The sequence below is a fragment of the Cnephaeus nilssonii genome, assembly GCF_951640355.1.
Source record: "Cnephaeus nilssonii genome assembly, chromosome: 14".
In the NCBI taxonomy this organism is placed as follows: domain Eukaryota; kingdom Metazoa; phylum Chordata; class Mammalia; order Chiroptera; family Vespertilionidae; genus Cnephaeus; species Cnephaeus nilssonii.
In genome coordinates, this window is record NC_137085.1 from 3,383,661 (window position 1) to 3,401,960 (window position 18,300).

The following is an 18,300-nucleotide window of genomic DNA, read 5'->3' on the forward strand; positions in this document are numbered from 1 at the left end:
ACCTCGGAGCCAGGGCCTGTGGCACTTGCAGCACAAACCACTTGTCCCTCAGGGCCCTGAAGTCACCAGATGGTCCCGAATCGGCTCAGTCAGAGGAGGAAGTGGACGAACTGTCCCTCATCGACCACAGTGAAATCATGGCGAGGCTGACGCTCAAGCAAGAGGTGGGTACCTCGCAGGCCTTGGTGCAGAGTCTGGCCGGTGACGAGGGTGAGGGGTTTGAGGAGAATGTAACCTTGAGGTGTACCAAATAGAAGGCCCAAGTGAGGTGTTGGCCCTGCAGGTGGCTGCTGGGCTGTAGCTCCGTGCACCTCTTCATCCTGGCTTAGCGCCCCGGCCACCAGGGGTGCCACCAGGTCCTGGGCAGATGGATGAGTGACAGGAGAAAGTGTGGCGTCCCTTCTCTGAACATCTGGCCAGTGATCTTGGGAAGGCGAGGGGTCACCTCTGAGCCCCAGGTGGATGGTTTGTGAGAACAAAGTCCACGTAAGGTGCTCAGCACAGGGCCCTTGTATTATTGATAGAATGACCCACCAGTTCCAGCAGGCGAGACACGGTGTTAGACTGCCTCCATCCTGAGCTTGTCAGGAGAGCTTATTGGCAAAAACAGTCCCCAAGCCTGTCAGATCAAGGGGAGCTACCTGAGAGAGCTTTGCGTCTCCCCTCTGCCCTGCGATGCTGGAGACACCGAAGAATGGCAATCACATGGCCCGTCCTGAGGGTGTGACCATGATCTTGGGCTCCAACTCGATGCGGCACAGATGCACAGACACACAGCGGGTGGATCCTGCCCTTTGCACCCTGCGGGCAGGCGGGCTGAGCCAGCCAGGCAGGCAGGGCTGACAGGGTCCCCGCATGGACAGCCGGCTCCTCTACAGGAGACCCTTCCCAGAAATTTCTTCTGAACAGTCAGGTCATGGGCATAGCCACCCTCGCTCTTAGCCGGAAATCCCAGGCACATTGAGGATGCGAGCCCAGGAGAGAGAGTGAAACCCAGAGGGCATGTGTGTCTGCAAGATCGACTCCGGGAGCCCCCGAGCGGGGTTGTGCTCCCTTCTGTCACAGCAAGGGCTCCAGGCGGGCCCTGGCGGCAGCTCTCTGGTCCCCGGCCAGTGCATCAGGTGAGGCCTGTGTGTGCTCACCTGGAAACAAGGCTGTTTCCTTACCTGGCAGGCGTCAGTCCTGTAAGCAGTGTCAGGGGTAACATAAATGTCTTGGTGACACTGTACACTCTCCTATGAAGGGCTCCCCGGAAGGACCTGTGACATGACAAGTGCGTCTCCCACCTGGGAGCAGATGCAGACTTAGGGCAGCTCGCTGCCGCGTTGGGAACCTGAGCAGCTCGAAATAGTCCCGCTGCCTCAATTATCCTGGGAGAGGCTGGGACAGTCCTGTCTGCCCCCCATGGGGTCCACTGTCCCCATGTGTGAGAACCGCCCTCCTCGCCTCCCTGACCCATGGGTTGGTCAACAGGGACAGGTCAAATGGTGCCGGGTCCCCCTGACCCAGGCGTGTCAGAGCAGCGTGCCCCAGGCCCACAATGTCTGGGCAGCCTCAGGGCCATCGGCCTCCCAGATGAGTTCCACTCTGTGCTTGTCTGCCCAATGGGGCAGGGGAGGGGGGATGGGCATGCCTGGCCTCCGCAGCGTGGCCACACTGGTCCCGGCTGAGGGAGAGGGACCTGCGATCTCTGGCACAGCGTCATTGTCGTGCCATCCCTGCTCGTGACTCTGAAACTGTGACCACAAGGCTGCTCTGTCGTTCTTACAGGGTGACGACGGGCCCGACGTCCGGGGAGGATCCGGGGACATCCTGCTGGTCCACGCGACTGAGACAGACAGGAAAGGTATGGCAGTGCCTCTGTCCGTGTCAGCTCCCTGGATCTGGACGCGTCCTGCTGTAGCCGACCATCGGCCTGCCCTCCCCTGGCCTCTCCCGCCCTCTCCCGCCCTCTCCCGCCCTCTCCGCCCTCTCCGCCAGACCTGAGTGGATGAGGAGGCGGTGATCCTGGATCATCGTAGTTGGAGCCGCCTGGGGAAGCAGCAGTGAAGGCCAGGCCTCTGCTTCCCGCCCTCTTGGAGCGTGTCCCCCATTGGTGCGAGGTAGCGATGGCCCCGGGACCCACAGGGTCGGGAGGGCAAGTTTCAGGTGCAGAGCTCAGCTCCACAAACGGTACCTCGAGTGAAAACGTGCCCCACAATCAGGTTAAGGTAGCTCGCAGGTGGCCTTTATACTTTGCCCGATGTTTGTGTGACATTATTGCAGACTGGATGGCGTTGCATTCATGTTCGCCAGGGGCTTCAGCCTACAGCAGGGGCGCTGCCTCCCAGGACGTGTTCCCGGCCCCTGAGGGCGAGGAGCCTCCTGTGGGGCACCACCCGCGGGCAGGGGAGCTGTCCTTCCGTGCTGCGCTCTGTCAGCGAGAGAGCAGGGCCCGAGGAAGGCCTGTGACCTTGGTCAGCACGGGCGACATCATTTTCCTTTTACATTTTAAAAATTGTTATAAGAGTGAGGTAACCACAGTGCTAAAGTAAGGTGTGGGAGGAATTGAAACATCCTAGTCTTGAAACCCTAACTCCCCAATTTTGTTTTTGTAGATAACCAAATCCTTATAGCACATTTCTCAAAATATGATTCTGTAAACTGTCAAATTATGGAAGTAGTACAAGAACCATGTTTAACATTGCAGAAAGTTTGAGAAATAGAAAAAGCAGAAATGGCTCCCACCGACTCACACAGCCACCGTCTTGTCCTCCACGGTGTCCCCCCTGGTGCCTTCTGTCCAGGGCAGAGCCCAGGCCTGGAGACAAGTCTGAGTCCTGGCTGTGCCCGTCACAGACCCGGGCAGCCACTGGGCACAGCTCCCCTCAGGCTCAGCTTCTGAAGAGGTCGGTAGTGCCCAGAGAATGCGATGATTGAACGCACGGACACGGAACATGTCTGCACAGAGGGAGTCTCTGGAATGTCCCCTCTCGGCCTTGGGGACAGCCGTGGCTCTGCTCTGCAGGGAGCCCTCCGCGCCTCTGCCGGCAAGGGGACCGATTTTCCCTTTTGCCCAAAGGAAAGGGCTGAGGGGGAGCTGGCTCCAGTCCTCAGCTCCGAGCAGCGAACTCCGCTGTCCTGCCCGGTGCAGCCAGCTGTGTCCAAGGCCAGAGGGGGTCCCGCAGGCAGGGCAGCCAAAGACTTGCAGTCCCTGCCAACTGCCTGGGCGAGGAGGCGAGGAGGCACCACAACCAACTGGGCTTCTGCTTGGTTTTATTAACGGAAAGACTTTGAGGCTCCAGGGCTCCAGAGCCATCTGTACCTGGGACGGATTGCTGAGGCCTGGGCCGCACAGCCAGCTCCACAGGTGGCTTCCTATGGGCCGGAGACCACACTAGTGGCTTTGGACTGGGAGGCCCCGCAACTCCAGGTGTGCAGACGTGGGTCCAGTCTTCCGGAGCAGGCGTGGGCCCATCTCGCTGCCTGCCCACCCTCTGAACAGAAGCCCAAACTTGACATAGCGGGTGGTTTGGGGCCCAGGAAGCAGCCTAGCATGACTGCAGCCTCGACCTCCCTCATAACACCTGCTCTTCCAGCTGAACCCCCAGTTCAGACCCAGGTGCGGGTCCAGGTGTTCCTTTTCCTCTCCTCTGTCCCGGGAGTGTCGGCAAGGGCAGGGGCAGGAGCCAGGTTCGGCCAAGCCTGCACTCTTAGCCGGAAAAGTGGGGAGCCAGGAGGTTTTTTCACCGCGGGAGCTGGGGGTGAATGAGAAGATGGGGGAGGTGGCCTGTGTCCCGACCAGAACATCTCGGTAGCGTGTGTGCGGACGCGAGCGCAGCCTCACAGGGAGAAGCGCATACTTTGGAGGCGAATCAGGACTTGAACCTCAGCTCCAGCTCAGGAGAGCTCTGACGTTCCCAAGCCTGGCTGGGTTGTCTGTCTCGGGAGTGACCTGCATTTAAAACATTTTGCCCCTTTTTCTCAGTGTCAGGGACTGTGTGGCTGGGGGGGGGGGGGGGGGGGAGGCAGCCGCACGTAACGGGGCTGAGCCCTTCAGAGGAAGGGGGTCGTGTGGGAGCTGCCAGCCCAGGTGCCCGACTGCTGGAGGCGACTCCTCCGGTGGGCCTTGCCCTTCCCTGGCACCCGAGCGTGCCACTGCGCATCCCAGCAGCGTGCCAAGCTCGGCCCCTTCAACCTGTCCTTAGCTCTCGTATGGAAGTTCCCAGGGTTTGTCCTGGGCCCAGCCTCCTGAAGGCATTACCTCTGACTTAGCTCCAGAGCCTGCTGCTGAGGTTGAGTGATTCTCTCCGTGCCTGTGACTAAGGCCCTTTGAGTGGTGGGGTCTGAACTCTGTGTCTACCAGGCGGGGGCATATTGCAGCCACCTCGTAACCACGCGTCCTTCCCTCCAGATCTGGTGCTGTACTGTGAGGCCTTCCTGACCACCTACAGGACCTTCATCACCCCCGAGGAGCTCATCAAGAAGCTGCAGTACCGATATCCTTCCCCTTCCCACTCACCGCAGGCCCAGAGCTGGAGAGGGGCACGGCCATGCCGGGCAGCGGGCAGAGAGGCGGCCCCACGTCCGGCTCTGGGGCCTCAGGCAAGGCTTCCTCTGCGAGCCTCCTTCCCACCCCCAAAGGGCTGCGTGAGGTGTGCAGTGCTGGGACAGTGAGGCCGCGGTGGCAGGTGACAGGTGGCGATGGGTGATTCTGAAACCATTAGAATTGACGCCCTGAGGGCAAGAACATGGGGGCCCCTGCAGAGACCCAGCAAGTTGGCACCTGCAGCTTCTGAGCTGAGCCCCAGGGCGTTGGGGTGATGGTTGCAAATGTGTGGGATGAGGGAATCGAGACTCAAATGAACAGCCTTGGGTAGGCATGGCCACTCGGCCTGGTGGCAGACGTGGCTGTGGACAGCTGCACATCCATGACAGAATGGGCTCCTCCCCCTCCACATCTGCCCGCGAACCACCTTTCCCAGGACCTCTGCCTGCAGTCCTGGCCCAGGCCCATCCGGCCCCCAGAGTGGGCCAGCCCAGGGTCCACTGCCTTTTGGCCACGTCCTCGAGTCACAGCCTGTGACTGCCATCTGCTGGACAGCGCCGTCACTTGGGGTAGGAAGTCTGGGGTTCCAGCTCTCCCTTCCATCCTGTGTGCCCTGAGGCTTCCCCTGCTGGCCTCCTGTCTCCCACAGCCGGCCTTCCACTCTCCCCTTGCCCTTGCCCTTGCCCTAGTCCTGGCCCCTTGGCCCTGAAGTGGACCGTCCGTCCACAGAGACAGGCTCTCGTCAGCCTCACACGTTCAGTTGCTCGCAGGCCTGAAGCAGCCAATAGTCGTGACTCCCACTTGCTGAGCGCTCGCTGGTGCTGGGCAGGCTGCTGACAGGCACTCGCGCGTCCTTCCCGACACTCCGGGCACCAGGCAGCGGCAGGCAGAGCGGAGAAGGGTCTGCAGGGACGGCAGAAACGTGGCCCTCAAGGCAGAAAGTGTGGCCTCAGGAGCTGCTGGAGGCGGTGGGGGGTTTGAAGGGCCGCTGGAGGAGGCAGGGCGGAGCGGGGGTGGGTGGGGGGGTGGGTGTTCTCTCGTGGCAAGAGTGCAGGAAACACCTCTGGGCTCTGCACCCCCCCAGCCCGGGGCTTCGGCGTCTGCTTGTGACCACTGTCCTCTACTTGAGGCTCAGCAAGGCAGCCCTGGCGCTTCAGAAAGTCTAGCAGGAACTGCGGTTGAACCTGACAGAAAGGTGGGCCTGGGCGTGTGGTGGAGACGGTTCTGCAGGCAGGAGAGGGAGTGGCTAAGGACAGTCTGAGGTCTGGGTTGACACCCACTTTACAGGCCTCTGCCCGCGGTGGCAGTGCCTCACTCCCTGGCACATGGTAGCCCTCAGTAAATGGGAGCTGGCAAGGGCGGCCCTTCCGCTCATGTCCCACGTCCCTCCATGTGAGAACAGCTGTTTCTTTAACCCACGCTCCACATACGAGAAGTTCTCCCCCTTCGCCGACACGTTCAAGAAGCGTGTCAGCAAGAACACGTTCTTCGTGCTGGTGCGGGTGGTGGATGAGCTGTGGTGAGTGCTCTGCCCTCGGATCGCGGGCCACAGGGGCGGCTTCCCCCCTCGCTCGCCATCCCGTCACGTCCCGCCTGCTCCTCCCCGGCTACGTGCCCACAGTGGTGGACAGGGCTCCCCGGCCTGCTCTGAAGTGGCCATCCCCGCAGGCCAGCCCTGGCCCTCCTGGTTTCCCGTGGGGCCACGCTCTGCCCCTCCTCACGCTCGGGCTGCAGTTCCGTTATTGGCAGCAGCCATCACGCCGCCCTCCTAGGCTGGGAAGGAAATGCCAGGCCCTGCCTTCAAGGTGCTTCCCTTCTGCTAGTGCACAGCCTGGCCTGAGCCTCCAGCTGTGGCGAGTGCCGTGCACGGGAGGTGGCAGCTAGTCTGAGGGGCCAGGACCGTTAGGGAGTCCTCCCGCAGAGCCAGGAGCTCCTCGGGGCAGGGCTTCCCTGGGGTCTGTCTCCTCAGCCCAGGCCCAGCATGGCCTCCAGGCCTGTCCGGGGCCAGCAAGCATTTGCTGAGAGGACGATGGCCACTTGATACCACTGGGCCACCCCAGCACTGGCAAGGATGCGGGCACTGTCCCCCCTCCCTGTGGCAGCCTGCCTCACCTCGTGGCCCTGGCCCTGCAGCCTGGTGGAGCTGACGGAGGAGATCCTGAAGCTGCTGATGGAGCTGGTCTTCCGCCTGGTGTGCAGCGGGGAGCTCAGCCTAGCCCGCGTGCTCCGCAAGAACATTCTGGACAAGGTGGACCAGAAGAGGCTGCTCCGGTGTGCCAACTCCGACCAGCCCCTGGCAGCCAGGGGCGTAGCAGCCAGGTGAGCCGCCAGCCGTCCGCCCAGGCCCATCCTGCCCCTGCCTCCTCTGGTGAGAGCTGTGCCCAGTAGCTACCTCTGCACCCCATTTCCTTAGTGCACCTCCCCAGCCCCAGCCTCACGCCCCAGTTCTGCCAGGTCCTGACGAGGTGGCTCAGGGACAACCTAGCGGGTTCCCTGGGCCCTGGGCCTCTGCCCCGGGGTTATGTTGCCTGGCGAGACACCTTTAACCAGGAACTGGGGCACCAGGGCGAGTGGCCGCTCACCAGGGCAGGAGACAGATAGGCGTGCCTTGGGCTGTGGTCAGCTCTGAATTCATTTCCTTCCCAGCACTCAGGTGGAGCTGTTAATTCTCACCCAGCCCTGCTCTGCCATCCTGAACATTCCCAAGACCCTGTATGTGGTTCCAGTCTGTTGCCTGCCCCTCTCCCCCAGCCAGAGATGTTTGTTAGTGACTGTCTCCGCCTGCGTTCCTATGGCCCCATCTCTGTCCCCCTGTGCCCTGCGTTCTCGGGCAGCTGAGCTGTCCATGGGCTCACAAGGGGACCTGCAGGACCCGCCCAGCAGTGGCAGGAGACGGGGGCCAGCACCGTGGTCCAAGCGGTCGCTCCCTCCAGCCCTAGCTCCGAGGCCCGCTCAGCTCCAGCTGTCCCTGTCCATTCACCTCGGGCGTCTGTCTTCCAGGCCGGGGACCCTGCATGACTTTCACAGCCATGAAATAGCTGAACAGCTGACCCTGCTGGATGCCGAGCTCTTTTATAAAATAGAGGTACGCGTGGGGCCGGGCTCGGGGGAGGCTGGCCCTGCCCGGGGAGCCACCACGGCTTGTCCCTGAAGGAGAGAAACTCCCATCCCGGGACAGCCAGAGGGTCCAGCCCCATCCAGCTACTTCCTTTTTCAGATTCCTGAGGTTTTGCTTTGGGCAAAAGAGCAGAACGAGGAGAAGAGCCCCAACCTGACCCAGTTCACGGAGCACTTCAACAACATGTCCTACTGGTAAGGCCGCGCACGGAGCCGCCCGCGGCAGTTGTCCTGGGCAGAGCCCCGCTGCTTCAGCCCTCAGCTCCTCCCAGCCTGCGGGCGTTCACTGTGGACGGGCCAGCAGAGGAAGGGGCACCTAGCGCAGAGGCTGGTTGAGGACCCCGGTGCGGCAGGGAAGGGTCCTGGAGCGAGTGGCAGTGTCTGCATACACGGGGGACATTTGCCCCCCGCACGGGTCCTTGCAGTCTCCCCACTGCCAGGCGGGCAGCCTCAGGGCTCCTCACACTGACGGCCTGAAAGCGGGCCTGCAGGAGTGGTGGCCGTTAATACTTTTGTGTAGCCTTTAATCCGTAAAGCAGAATGGAGCCCAGAAGTGTATTAATAACGTAACATGGAACAGGACTGTCGGCTCTTCAAGGCATGACTCAAAAGCACCCACAGCCTCTCAGCATCAAAGAGGTGGTCGGGGCGTGGCAGCCGTGCCGTCCTCGCTGCGCACCGCCCACCGCTGCCACCAAGGGGTGCTAATATTTTTAAAATGCCCCACGGGCTGCTTGTTGGCGAGAAATTGGGTCATCCCTACCTTTCCCTCCTTTCTCCCCAACACTGGGCACGGTCGTTTGTAGGCACACATGGATGGCCCTGAGCCCGGCCTCAGACCCAGCCCTGTGCTGGGCACAGAGGGCTCCCAGCACACCCCTGGGGGTCTGCCTAGGAGGGGGTGCAGGTGGGGCCCCGCAGAGCCACGGTCCTCAAGGTGGATCAGTGCAGGCGCCCTCCAATGGGGCAGAAGAGGCAAAGCAGAGGGGACCCTTCCTCCCAGTGACTGGCAGGGGCTGTGGGGAGACCACAGAGCGTCCGGGTCACTGTGAGGTCCTTGTGCGAGGCTAGCCTTTGCCTTGGGTGCTAAGGTTCTGAGCGGTGCCCTCGTTCGTGTCTGGCAAGGTGGCCTCTGAACCCACGGGCCTGCCCCGCTGAGCTGGTCCTGAGGCTGCGAGTCCATCCCCGTGGGGCTGGCTCAGCTCTGCTCAGGAGAGCTCTGCTGGCATCCCCAGAGCGCGCGTGGTCGGAGGGCCCCATCCTGGTGTTGGCACCAGCCGCCAGATCTCCCGTGGCCTGTGGCCTGTGGCCTGCCCCCGGGGTTCTGTGAGCTCCTGAGAGCCAAGACAGGGGCTGCAGTTGGTGCTGCCAAGCCCGGGCGCTTGCTACAATCCACGGAGCGTCCGGCGGGGCCGTCTCCACCAGGACCACAGGGGCCCTGAGGGAGTGCAGCCCCCTCAGCTCTCCTTCCCCGGTCCCTGCAGGGTCCGCTCAATCATCATGTTGCAGGAAAAGGCCCAGGACAGGGAACGGCTGCTCCTGAAGTTCATCAAGATCATGAAGGTAACCGAGCCCCGCCCCGAGCCTGCTCCTCAGCCCTGCCCCGCCCCCGCCCTCACGGCCCGCCTCTCTCGGCAGCACTTACGCAAGCTCAACAACTTCAACTCCTACCTGGCCATCCTCTCGGCGCTGGACTCGGCGCCCATCCGCAGGCTCGAGTGGCAGAAGCAGACCTCAGAGGTGAGCTCAGGACAGGAGTGGAGACCTGGGCTGGGTCCCTGCTCTGCCAGCGCCCTGTTGTGTGGCGGGGACAGCCCACCCTGCCTGCCCCGGTCTCTGGCCTGCAGTCCTTGGGCCCTGAGGGGCGTGGCTGGTGCTGGGGTGTCACAGCACAGTGCCCTGCAGCCTGCGCCACAGGCCGTGCCTTGGTCCCAAGGCACCTGCTCCTTCCTTCCTGCGGCCTGTGCTGCCAGAAGGCCTGCCCTGGGCGGGCTGCATTAGGCGTTGTGAACAGACACACATGCTGTTGGGTTTCTTCAGGGCCAGTGCTACAGGGAAAGGGGTGTTGAATGAGCCTGGGTCAGGGAGGCCCCTGGGGAAGTGTTGGTGAGGCCAGACCTTGAGGAGGAGCCTCCTGGGAAGGGAGGGGAATGCCCATCAGGGCCAGAGGAGTGCACAGACGCGCTGGCGCCTCTGGTAGCAGGACAGGGTCAGTGTGGCCAGTGGCCATGTCGCTGTGGGGAACTGGCCCTGATCACTGTGGCCTTGGGGGCCTGGCAAGGGACTGGACCTTTATTCTGTATGGAGGCCAAGCCCCCAGGGCTGAGCGTTGGCTGGGCCGCCCAGGGCTGTCTGGAGGTGACACGAGAGGACAGTTATAAACAATATTGTTTGGAGAAGTGGGCTGTCCACACCAGTTGCTCCAGGAAAGCATGAGGTCCTCAGGAGGCAGGGATGGCTTCTTGGAGGAGGTGACCCTCAGAGTGAGAGGCACCTAGCAGGCAGAAAGGCAGGATCGGCTGCGTCTCCCAGACAAGAGCCCAGGCTGCGTGCAGGAGCAGTGAGGTGAGGTCACCTGCCAACCCGGCGGACTTGGCCTTGAGAGCAGTGAGAAGGACGGAAGGCTCGGAGCTGGATGGCCGGTGCAGGGTGGGCTGTAGAGGCGCACTTGGGCTGCAGTCGAGGACAGCCCAGCGGGAGCCCAAGGCCCAGGGCCTGTGCACGTGTGGGTGCTGACGGGGAGGAGACGGGGGCCGAGCAGGCACAGCAGGCCCTCTGCAAGGTGCTCCAGGGAGGTGGCCCCTGAAGGCCTGGTCTCCCCACGTCTGGGCAGAGCCCAGTTCTGGGTTGGTGTGTGTGGGTACCCTCGAGCATTGGCAGAGGGTGGGTGACAACTTGGTCTGCGAGGAGGGGTGGGGCTCAGTGCCCACCGTTGTCCCAGTGCTCACAGACTCCACGTCCCTCCTGCACAGGGCCTGGCTGAGTACTGCACGCTGATTGACAGCTCGTCCTCCTTCCGCGCCTACCGGGCCGCCCTCTCGGAGGTGGAGCCGCCGTGCATCCCATACCTGTGAGTAGAACCCCTGCCCGGCTTTGCCCCTCGGTTGCTCTGGGGATGCTGTATTGGGCTCCCTGAGGAACCCGCGCTAAGGGTTCCAACCAAGACGTTTATACTGTCTGAACTCTCAATTGTGTAGCAAGGAGTGCCTTTTACTTTAAGCAGAACAGCGGGGTCCAGTGAAAAGGTTCCATCCCCCTGTCCGGTTCCCACTTTTCCTTGGCCTGCAGGCAGCACGCACAGGCGCGCGGACAGGGGGTAGTCCTTCCCCCGCAGTACATCGCGCCATATTCCAGCAGGCCTCAATCTCGGCCGCACGCCACCGCCACCTGAGGGCCCCAATCACCCAGGAACCCTGAGAGCACTTGGCATGAAGCAGCTCAGAGAGCGTGTCCCCCATGTGGGCCCTGGAAGAGGGAGTACAGAGGTGTTTCCTGGGAAGGGATCCCGTGGTCAGTAAATACAGGAAGTGACGGAAAGTGAAAGCTAAACAGGCTTCTGTTGCAGGTCTTATCAGAGCCTTAGTAAGCTAGTGAGCACAGTCTCCGAAAGGGATGGAGGAGTCAGGCGGCACTGCCCCAGGGCTGGGTGTCTGATGGGACGTCCCTCAGAAACGCAGATCGGACAGCCGACTCCTCTCCCGGCCTCCCGGCCTCACTGCACTACACTTTCCCGTGGGCGCTCGGTGACGGGTCCCTGGGCCTCGGGCTGGGCCTCCCAGGTGGAGGGACTGCCATCGCTGGTCACGTGGCTTCGCGTCCTGTGTTTAGAGGCACCTGCTAACAAGAGGGCTCTGTCTCCCGCCCACTCCCGGTTTGGGTCCTGTTATTTCTCCTGTGCATTTATGAACTTTACATGCGCAAGCCCACAACTCTGCTGGCTTCTGCTGCCGCAGCCAGGTCCCCGACGGTCCTCAGGCCGGACAGTCACCGAGGCCTCTGCAGCGGGCAGGCCTCCGAGGCTCCTCCGGGACCTGAGCTGGCTTTCCCGGGGACCCAGGGTTTGGGAGCCGGGACTTCCGCTGGGAAAAACAAACGCCTCTCAGAAGCGCTGGCGGCTTTGGTAGTTTCTCAGGCTCCGCCAAGGGGCCGGGGCCGCGGCCGCATCAGCGCTGGCTTGTCCTGGTGGCCAACCCACCTGCCTGGACAGCAGCCGCCTTCTGAGTCACCTCCGAGGTAACCGGGCTCTCCCTCCTCCCAGGGGGCTCATCCTGCAGGACCTCACCTTCGTGCACCTGGGGAACCCGGACTATATTGACGGCAAAGTGAATTTCTCCAAACGGTGGCAGCAGTTCAACATCCTGGACAGCATGCGCTGCTTCCAGCAGGCGTGAGTGCGCCCCGCCCTCGGCTCCTGGGGCCCGAGCAGAGATGGGAGGCGGCGAGGACCAGGCTGTCAGGAGGCCAGAAAAAGGGCCCCCGCGGGGCTCAGCACAGGATGGCCCGTGGCCTGCACACAGGTGGCAGCCAGCCCGTCCCTCTTCCCGTGCAGGAAGCTGGTGACTGGTCTTGCTGGCAAACTTTGCCCACCGGACGCCAGAGTAGTGGGTGGGCCCCGCGTCAGCGGCCCCCAGGGTGGGCACGGCATGAGTGGGGCCTGAGGAGCGGGTCTCCCCGGAGCACCTGGAGAGGGCAGCCCAGCTGCAGGGATGCTGCTTGGGGAGACCTTGCAGGAAGCAGGGCCCAGCTTTAGGGTGTAGTGTGGGCCCTGCGTGCTGCTGACCTTGTGTGGGAGAGCTCGTTCCCCCTGTAGGCCGTGGGCAGCAGGGCGCCTGCCACAGCGGTTGGCTGGGCGGTAGGGGGTTGCCTTCGAGAGGTCGTGGGCGCTCACTGGCTGCCTTCCTCCCCTCCAGGCACTATGACATCCGGAGAAACGACGACATCATCAACTTCTTCAATGACTTCAGTGACCACCTGGCTGAGGAGGCCCTATGGGAACTCTCCCTGAAAATCAAACCCAGGAACATAACAAGGAGGAAAACAGACCGGGAGGAGAAGACCTAAGAGCAGCTGCGTGAGCAAGGAGGACGCTCACCGAGGCTCAGAGTGCGGCTCCGAGACCCGAAGGGACTTTGGACCTGTTGTGTGGCAGCAGCGCTGTTCCGGCCTCAGCCCGGGGCAGCCGGGCAGGAGCCCCGAGTGCGGGCAGCTTCCTGCCCCTTCCTCCCACAAGCGGAGCCACGGCCCGGCGCGGAGCCAGCAGGCAGGTCTCATTGCCGATTGTGAACTGGTGGTTTTCTCATTTGGTTTCTGCTTTCACGTCCGTCTTCCCCCTCCCCGTCCCGCCTGATCCTCCTCCCGCCTGGGAGCCGCGGAGTCTCCCCTCCCTGACTTCCAGGGTCCGGATCTGCTGAAATGATGAATGAGTGGAGGCTCGACCCTGGTGGGGGCTGCACCCCGGGGACCGTGAGTGAAGGGACAGTTAGCTGGGTGGGCAGAGAGCAGAGCAGGCTTGGCTGGGGCTCCGTACTTTCCAGCCCTGCTTCTTAAGGTGGAGGACGGGGCGCCGCTCACCTGGCCCTCTAGGTACGACAGGCGGCCGAGCTCAGGCGCTCCTGTCACGGGACTGGCCCCTAGCACCGCCCTCCGCCTGCGGGCACCCGGCTGCTGGCCGTGCAGTAAGGAGCAGTGGCTGCCCTCTCTCCTTGCCCTTGTCTCCCCCACCCCGTCACCTGGCACTGAGGGAGCTGGAAGAGGAGGTTGGAGCAAGGGAGGACTTTACCATCCAAGAAAGGCATTTTAGCTTAGCTGGGTTCGTAGCTCTTGGGTGAGTTAGTTCAGAGAGAGGGGAGTACAGGGGCGTTTCTGTCTGGGGGAGGCCTCTGGCCCCCTCCTGTCGCTTGCTGTGTGCCTTAAACTCCATCTCCTGCCCCCTCCGGCCCACGGGCTCCCCTCCTACCTTGCTCCATCCTGTGGGCGACAAGGACTCCTCACCGGTGTCCCCGCCGCTGTTGGCTCGCCCCCGGGAGGGACGGTGTCCCTGAGAGGCCAGGGTCTGGGCTGCCCGGCCACACCCCAGGGCAGGCTCGCCCGCCCGGAAAGCGTCTTTGCGAACAGTGCTCTCGGTCCTCCTGTGCAGACCACTCCTGCTGCTGAGGTGACAATCCGAGGCCAGGCTGCAGGCCCGCTCTCAGGTGCCGGCCGGCCGGAGCTCCCACGCGCCGTGGGCTCTGGTGGGCCCGCCTCTGCGCCCTGCTGCGCACGGTGGAGTGCTCACCTGTCCCGGGGTTGGCACTGGTCACGCACACTCCAGGGCTAACTGTGCTCAGCCAGAACCAAGGACAGGAGAAAGCCACGCCCGTTGGTTACTTAGATTTTGTTGGTAAAGAAGCGTGTCACTTTGAGTCCTTCATGGCTTTGATGAGCTGTTGGCAGGAGCAAGGCTGGGCTGGCCTTCCCCGCGTCTGTCCTGTGTGTGGAGGGAGAGGCCATGCAATGTCGGTTACGGTCCCTCCGGCGTGGTCCTGCCGGCCGCGGCCAGAACACGTCACTTTACTATTTAAGAGTGTGTGTGAGTCACTGTGTGCTAGCAGTGCAGCGTGTGGGGTGCTTTCTAGGCTGTGCCTCGTCCCTCAGTCCTCGTCTCAGTCTTCCCCAGCTGCCCGCTCTGCCGCTGCGCTGGGCCCTCGGGGCTCCTGGGCGGTGGGAACCGGGGTTCCCCTGCATTTGGGAGCGCCCCAGGCAAAGACTCAGCCTCAGAAACCCCGCCACTCGCGGACGAGGCGTGTCTGCGGCCTGTCGGCCGGTTCTCAGCCATGAGCTGGTGGGGAGGGGGTGGGGGCTCCACTTCCCTCAGTTCAGGAGTGGCCCCGCCCACCCCTCCCCGCGCCCTCGGTGGTCTGCGCAGAGGGGCCAGCAGGTGCAATGTGTGTGTGAACTTCCTGCCGCGGGCTTCCCACCCGTGCCTCCCTCTTGGCTCCGGGAGTTACCAAACCCCATGCCAGCACCGCAGCCCTGCCGTGAGCTGTCTGTCTTGGGGACAGGGTATGGGACTTGATCTTCAGGACAGACAGACAGAGACAAGACCAGACGGTCGGGTTCCCTGCAGGTGGGTAGAGCCAAGGAGAGGGCAGGCTGGCGCCATGTCTGAACTGAACCTGAGAAGCACCGCCCCCGCCCCCCAGTGTTACATTGTAATATATATTCCCGACTAACGGCTGATAGGGCATCTTCCTGCAGACATTTCAAATGTGTACCTTTTATATGAGAGGAAAATAAACATGACAGCCACTGCCTGTGTGCCACCGCGTGTCCGTGACGGTTCAGGCGCCTCCTTTTCTGCGCTCCTCTCCAACGGGCTGCTGTTGGGGTGGCGTCCCCCACACTAGCTCCTGTCAGAGGCCTGGGCTCCATCCACCCTCGAAGGCCTCGGAGGCTCCAGGTCTGTCCGTGCACAAGGCCTGGCTTCGGGTGCAGGGGCCATTTGGTGTCCCTGGGGGACGAGAGCGGCCCCTCCCTCACTTAGACCGCCACCCAGCTGTCCCCTGGGTGCATCACTCCGGAACCCGGCGAGGTCGGGTTTGGGGCCTTTAGTCCCGCGTGCTCGGAACATGCTGGAGGGACATGGCTCCTGGCTAATGGGCTCTGGTCCTGGCTCCGCAGCCCGTCAGCCAGTGGCCGTGGGTACGCGGTGCCTTCTCTGTTCCCCGCTGCTCAGCTGTAGGGGTCCTCCCAGCTTCGACCGTGCAAGCTCAGCGAGTCGCAGGGCACGTGTGTCTGCTGAGCTGTTGCCACGGGTACGACTCACCCAGCATGAGTTGGGCACCATGCACTTTGCAAACAGCTTTGCCTCATTTCATCCTCTTAATTTACTGTCACACGAGGGAAACACTACAACCACGGTAAGTGCTACAGAGAAGAGGTACTTGGCATTACAGTTATCTGGTTTGAAATCCACGCTGATAGCAGGTCCTGACAGGCGTAACAGGTAACAGACAGGGGGCGTCAGTCTCCCTCGAGCCCCGAGAACAGCAAGGGAAACACTGCTCGCCTCATTTCGTGAGTAGAATACAATCTTGGCATCCAATCCAGACAAGGACAGTGCAAGAAAATCACAGGCGAGTGCTGACGCAGAAGCGCCTGAGTAATTTAACAACCCCAGCCCGGCACTAGGAAACCAGTCCTCCCTGACCGTTGGGCGCATCCGCAATGCAAGGACAGAGCGACATTCGTACGTTGGTGACGTGCTTGGGCCCCCCACGTGCCCTCACTAAGGGCCTGCCGGTCATTCATCCCAGTCCCAGGCCTGCTGGCTGCTGTTGGCGGTTCTGCAGAAGGGGGTGGGTGTCCCCTCGAAAAGTTAAAAAGGAAACTGCCTATGACCCATCGATCCCCGTCTGGGTAAATAGCCGAAGAAACCCCAAACACTGTGTCCACTGTAGCACTGTTTACGATAGCCAGGATCTAGACGCAACCCGTGTGCCCATCAAAGGACGAGTGGATAAAGAGCCCTGGTGCATGTCCACAACGGAATGATACTGCTCAGCCCCCAGAGATGCAGTCTGACCATTTGTGCGGCATGGACGCACCTAGAGGGTGCTGTGCGGATGAAGTAAGTCAGAGAGAGACACATACCATACGATCTCACTGGCACTTGGAGTCTGAAGAACAACATGAAGGGTGGGTGTGCCTCTTTCCCGCCGGGGCAGACTCCAGGGGTTGGCACGCAGACTCCCGAGTGCAGGAACCCAGACCGGACCACCCCACCGCCCACACTGGAGTTTGCGTGAGTGAAGAGGGAACTGCGCCAGCTGAGCTACCGCCAGAGCTCGCACATTTCACAGCGCGGCCTCGCTGCCCCTGAGTGCCAGGAGCAGATGAAAGACACTCGGAACCACCTCCGCGGCCAGACTTCAAACCGGGCACCAGCTTGAGCAGGCGCGTCATACAGAGACTCCAGAGAGCTGGTGACAGGCGCAACGTCGCCAGTCATCAGAGAAACGCCAGTCAGAGCCACACTGCGCTGCCCCACAGCCTCAACCCCAGAGCTGCGCCGGCAGCACCAGGGTGGCGAGCAGGAGCAGCTGGAACGGCCTCCGTGGTGGGCGGGAGGGCAGCCTCGCCCTGGGCTGAGGTGGCACCGCCGCGGCTTCCCCGGAAGCCTTCCTCACCGCTCGGCACGCACCACCGTGCCACACCGTTTGCCGCAGACATTCTCACCCCGCGCCAGCCGCTCTCCTGCACACAGTGCCATCGCCCAGCCCTCCCTCCAGGGCGCGCCAGCACACTCCCTACGCCATCGCCATCGGTCTCCACACGGGCCTGGAGCCTCCGGAGGACCGTCTCCTTCACCACGGCGGGGGGCCCGAAAACGGCCTGCTGAGTCCGAAGGCAGCGCATTGTCCTCAGTTACTTTTAATGACACAACGTATGCCTCCCATCGTCAAGGTCAGCCATGCGTAGTGCAGCCGCTCCTAGTCCCGGGGCAGACACTGTCCTTTGCACGTGCGTGCATGTAAGTACACGGCACCTACATCATCGACAGACAGACGCCACAGTCTGCTTCCCACCAGGGAGACGGCAGCCTTCCTAATGTTTCCCCGGCCTGGCAAGGAACTGGCCGCGCGGGGCCCCACGCTGTGCTGCTCTGATTCTGCAGGACGCGGACCTCTCGGTCCCTCCCTCTATGGCTTTCCAGGGGCCTCCCAGCACCCTGAGCTACACGGACCCTCCTGGGCTCTCCTGTGTGTGGAACTTCCCTCTAATCCACTAGCTCTTCAATCCAGCTCGAGTGCATTTCCCAAACAACTTGAGAATAATTTTTTCCAACCAGAGAGCCAACTCTGCTTATTCTGAGTCCTCCTTGACCCACTCAATTAAAAGGCCATTTTGATGGGGTAGTAACTCCCCACACACACTGGGGACGTTTTCTGATGTCCTGTTGGCCGTGTGTCTTAGGTATTGTAGCTCTGTGATAAGCTTTAATATCCAGGGAAGACAGTCCCCTCATTCAATTCTCTAAAAAATTGTCAGTTTTTACACATTTCCCTTCTATTTTTAAAAAACTTGTGTCATAGTTTTAAAACAAGAAAACGGTTTTCTTGTTGGGATTTCATTAAATCTCTAAGAATGCTACATATTCTTATACTACATCTTCCTATCCAGATATTTTGTTCAATTTTATATATATAGGGTGTCCCCCAAAAATGCAGATACACACTTTGAATAATTATAAAGGCAGTGTTTATTAAAATACATTTCATTTTCAAAATTGAGCTATCAGCTGTTAAAGTGTATATGCATTTTGGGGGGACCTGCTGTATATATAAAGTTATATATATAATTAAAAGTCATTTTCTTCACTTGGGCCCAGACCATTCTTATCAAATTTATTTCTAGATTTTACTGTTTTATCACTACTGTGAGTGGAATTTTTAAAATTTTTTCTATTTTAACTGATTATTGCTAATGACTATCACATTTATTTTGTATCCAACTATTTTACTGAGTTATTCTAATTTTTTCATTGATTCTTGGATATTACAGCTAGAAAATCATTTTGTCTCTTTTGACAGACAGACTGCAAGTTTCATACTACAAATTTCACTTTGTTGTTTTTACATTAGCTAGAACCTTAACACAATGTTGAATAATAGAGA

At 61.0% G+C, this 18,300-nt stretch overlaps 1 protein-coding gene across 3 annotated transcripts in view; it reads left to right on the forward strand.

The window, feature by feature from the left end:
• Positions 1–14,925, forward strand: part of RAPGEF1 (Rap guanine nucleotide exchange factor 1) — a 106,265-nt gene extending 91,340 nt beyond the window's left edge. Inside the window, exons 13-24 of one of the 3 annotated variants that reach the window (XM_079790126.1) lie at positions 53–164; positions 1,771–1,846; positions 4,394–4,478; positions 5,955–6,047; positions 6,662–6,847; positions 7,529–7,613; positions 7,746–7,840; positions 9,130–9,208; positions 9,284–9,385; positions 10,618–10,715; positions 11,904–12,032; positions 12,556–14,921. In XM_079790126.1, coding sequence (XP_079646252.1) covers positions 53–164; positions 1,771–1,846; positions 4,394–4,478; positions 5,955–6,047; positions 6,662–6,847; positions 7,529–7,613; positions 7,746–7,840; positions 9,130–9,208; positions 9,284–9,385; positions 10,618–10,715; positions 11,904–12,032; positions 12,556–12,706 — 1,291 coding nt within the window. In that variant the 3' untranslated portion in view covers positions 12,707–14,921. Of the gene's footprint in view, positions 1–52; positions 165–1,770; positions 1,847–4,393; positions 4,479–5,954; positions 6,048–6,661; positions 6,848–7,528; positions 7,614–7,745; positions 7,841–9,129; positions 9,209–9,283; positions 9,386–10,617; positions 10,716–11,903; positions 12,033–12,555 lie in introns of all 3 variants that reach the window. The other 2 variants (XM_079790125.1, XM_079790127.1) reach the window with 2 other exon arrangements.
• The last annotated feature ends 3,375 nt before the right edge of the window (positions 14,926–18,300 follow it).